The sequence below is a fragment of the Pundamilia nyererei genome, unplaced genomic scaffold (assembly GCF_000239375.1).
Source record: "Pundamilia nyererei isolate P.nyererei 1_Seehausen unplaced genomic scaffold, PunNye1.0 scaffold00547, whole genome shotgun sequence".
NCBI classification, from domain to species: domain Eukaryota; kingdom Metazoa; phylum Chordata; class Actinopteri; order Cichliformes; family Cichlidae; genus Pundamilia; species Pundamilia nyererei.
Genome location: NW_005187948.1, coordinates 11434 through 14773, shown reverse-complemented (window position 1 = coordinate 14773; position 3340 = coordinate 11434). Strand labels below are relative to the sequence as shown.

General features: G+C 40.3%; 1 protein-coding gene across 1 annotated transcript in view; it reads left to right on the top strand.

The window, feature by feature from the left end:
- Positions 1-3340, top strand: part of sfmbt1 (Scm like with four mbt domains 1) — a 22161-nt gene that overhangs the window by 15148 nt on the left and 3673 nt on the right. The window contains exons 12-17 of the mRNA XM_013907837.1: positions 90-203; positions 389-431; positions 529-596; positions 704-843; positions 2041-2150; positions 2505-2680. Of these exons, the coding sequence (XP_013763291.1) occupies positions 90-203; positions 389-431; positions 529-596; positions 704-843; positions 2041-2150; positions 2505-2680 (651 nt within the window). The remainder of the gene's footprint in view (positions 1-89; positions 204-388; positions 432-528; positions 597-703; positions 844-2040; positions 2151-2504; positions 2681-3340) is intronic.

Below are 3340 nucleotides of genomic sequence, written 5' to 3'. Positions count from 1 at the left end.
TGTGTGTGTGTGTGTGTGTGTGTGTGTGTGTGTGTGTGTGTGTGTGTGTGTGTGTGTGTGTGTGTGTGTGTGTGTGTGTGTTCTTGCAGGTCTAAAGCAGCCCATGCCAGAGCTGATAGTTCATGTGGACTCACTCGATATATTTCCTGTCAGCTGGTGTGAGACAAATGGCTATCCACTTGTCTACCCTATTAAGCCCTCAGGTATACAACATGACTCATCATTGTAGAGTTTCATGGTAGTGGTGGTTACCCAGCAGCTTGAATAAGCCTTTTACTAAGAACACAAATAGAAACAAAATACGATCTTCATTTTATCGTGACGTTGGAATAAATAGCAATGAAAATCAGTGCATCCGGGCACACGTTAATCTCTCCTTGCTTTTCAGTTGTGAAAGAAAAGAAGATTGCTGTGGTGCAGCCAGAGAAACAGTAAGTATGAGAGGAGGGGTGGGGTGTGTGATTGGTGGTAAAGTGGACTAAGCTCAACAGCCTTTCAACATCTCATTTAATTTTCATCCTTTTACAGCAGAACTCCCCCCAAGTCTTCATCACCTGACACTGTCAAGCAGCAGATAACAAACCAGTCGGAGACAGGTCAGTTTGTCTGATCAGTTTTTAAGACCCTATATATTATGTTCGGTCTGCTGCTTATCTACTGTGGTGGTTCCATCATATATATGTTCTTGTGTGAACGTGTGCAGGGCAGGGCAACGGGAAATACTGTTGTCCCAAGATCTACTTCAACCACCGCTGTTTCTCAGGGCCTTACCTTAACAAGGGACGCATCGCTGAGCTGCCTCAGTTCATCGGCCCTGGAAACTGCGTCCTCGTGCTCAAAGAGGTGAGAAGGCTTGGTCAGCTGGTGACATGTCAGATATTTTAGCCATTTTGATATCCAAAACATTGTTATATGACCAAATATCAACAAAGCGAATGCGTTCCAGAAGTAAAAATCCCATCCATATTCTCCATAGAGATTTTTATTATGAGCCATAAAGTTGCAAACATCCAAAGCAGATTTAGGACAAGCTACAGCATTATGGAATGCCGGAAAGTGTTTCAATGGAAACCACAAGTCTGCATGTATATCCGCCTTGTTTTAACAGAAACATCTTTTATTGTGATGCTGTGGAACTACTTTACCCACAATCCTCAATCAAAACAGTGATGACTCTGATTGGTGGAGGTTGCTGTTACCATAGCAATGTTTAAACCCCACCAAATGCCAGAACACCAAACTTCAGAAACTGTGAGAGCGGTGATTACAGTCAGGAATAAATCACTCTACCAATAACCATGCAACTATGCTGTAGTTTACTACATATACACAACACAGACTACTAAATGTCCAGCCATATAAAAAATGGACACTTAGCACTCAAGGGTCAGGAAGTAATTTGCTGTGGAATCAGGGGTTATGGGATTAATAATTCTTTCACCAGTAAAAGTAATTATCTGCACAGTCTTGTGCCTGGCCTCTTTTCTATTTCTATTATATTTTTTTTATTTTTATTGTCATGTTTCACCTCGTAGCTGGTTGGATTGGTTCAAGGCTTGAAACTCTTGGTACAAGGATTTTTTCATTTTTTATTTTTTGTTTAATGGAGAAAATGAATAAGGAATTCACTTCCAGAAATAGAATCCTTCAAAACGTGTGCAGTAGCCATTGTTCTGCGTTACATCTTTCTTTTGTGCAAATTAGTCAGTGTTAGCAATGTCCTAAATTGTCATACTGAACACTGCAAATGTAAATGCCAAATTAAAGGTGGCAGCTTTGTCACCGTGAGTATAATCAAGTTAGGATTTCACCCAAGGCACTGTATAGCACAGCTAGACCCAGGTTCTGAAATTGTTCAGCTCGTTGTGTTTCCTCAGAAACTAGTGAAATTATGCCTATTAGTTAACAACACAATGTTATACTGTACAGCAAAAATCTTGTCTCAGGCTGATTAGGGATTTTTGATGTTAAGAGAAAACGCATAGTGCTACTAAAGTATAAAATAACTAATTCTTTTCATCGTTTTCATCTCGTCTCCAGGTATTGACTCTGCTGATAAACTCGGCCTACAAGCCCAGCCGTGTGCTGAGAGAGCTGCAGCTGGACCAGGAGAGCCGCTGGCAGGGCCATGGAGAGACACTCAAAGCAAAGTGAGGAGACGCGTCATTTAATTCTTCACTCAAAATACTCAGTTCTTCAGAAGAACCTGTAGGAATAGAACAAGTGCTTCCAGCTGGCATATTTGACAGAACAAGCTGGTTTAAAAGTGTACTTAAAGCACAAATAGGTACAGACATGGGTGTATTCACACCGGAATCAGGGGCAACCCACTAATACTTCAGTAAAGTGGTGAATAAGATGATAGCATCTAGGTTTCTGTAAGGCGAGATCTTGTTAGATTACATATCGAAGCGGTTTTGGTTTTGAGTAACTGAAATTTTTTTCCAGCCCAGCACTTTGTGGAAAATTAGTCACATTTACCATTGCTTTTCTTTAAACATCAGGTACAAGGGAAAGAGCTACCGGGCCACCGTGGAAATAGTCCGTACTGCAGACCGTGTGGCAGACTTCTGCAGGAAAACCTGCATTAAGTTAGAGTGCTGCCCAAACCTGTTTGGACCTCGCATGGTTCTGGAGCACTGCTCAGAGAACTGCTCTGTCCTCACCAAGACCAAATACAGTAGGTGGCAAACAGGTCATTGAGACTTAAAATTATTTCTCATTTCATCTGAAGTGTTTGTTTAAATAGCTAGAGAGGCAATATAAACAACCTCTGATATTCATGTATAATATCTTAGAAATCTTTGTATTTGTTGATCAGCTGTTATAAACTCTTCGAGATGCAATTAGAAAACTCAACAGATTTCTAATTGAATTAGAAAGTATATGTGCAATCTGGACGTTACCCGGCTAATAAAAGACTCAGATCATGCAGTGATACAGTGGAAATCCAGTAGAACGTGTTTCTGTAACTGACAGCATTTGGCATTTGAAAGACTGTGAATACAGTGGCGTTCATCAGGAAAAGGAACGCCATTGCAGACGTGATACGGAATGTCTAACATTTCCAACCAATATTTGTAATACATGCTCAGCATTGTGGTGGCACGTGTAAACCTTTAAAGCCCCAACCATGACATAATTGCTAGAAATTAATGTTTTGAAAATTGTAGAAGTCTCAGAACGCATATATTAAATTTAATAGGATTAATGTTACTTTTCATTATCTGTTTGTTATGTGTGGAGCTCCATAGTTGTCTACTAAAGAGGTTTTGCACTCCAAAATAATATTATTGTGTGTTCTGTGCATGTCTCCTCCTCTTTTGTCTGCCATCTCTTG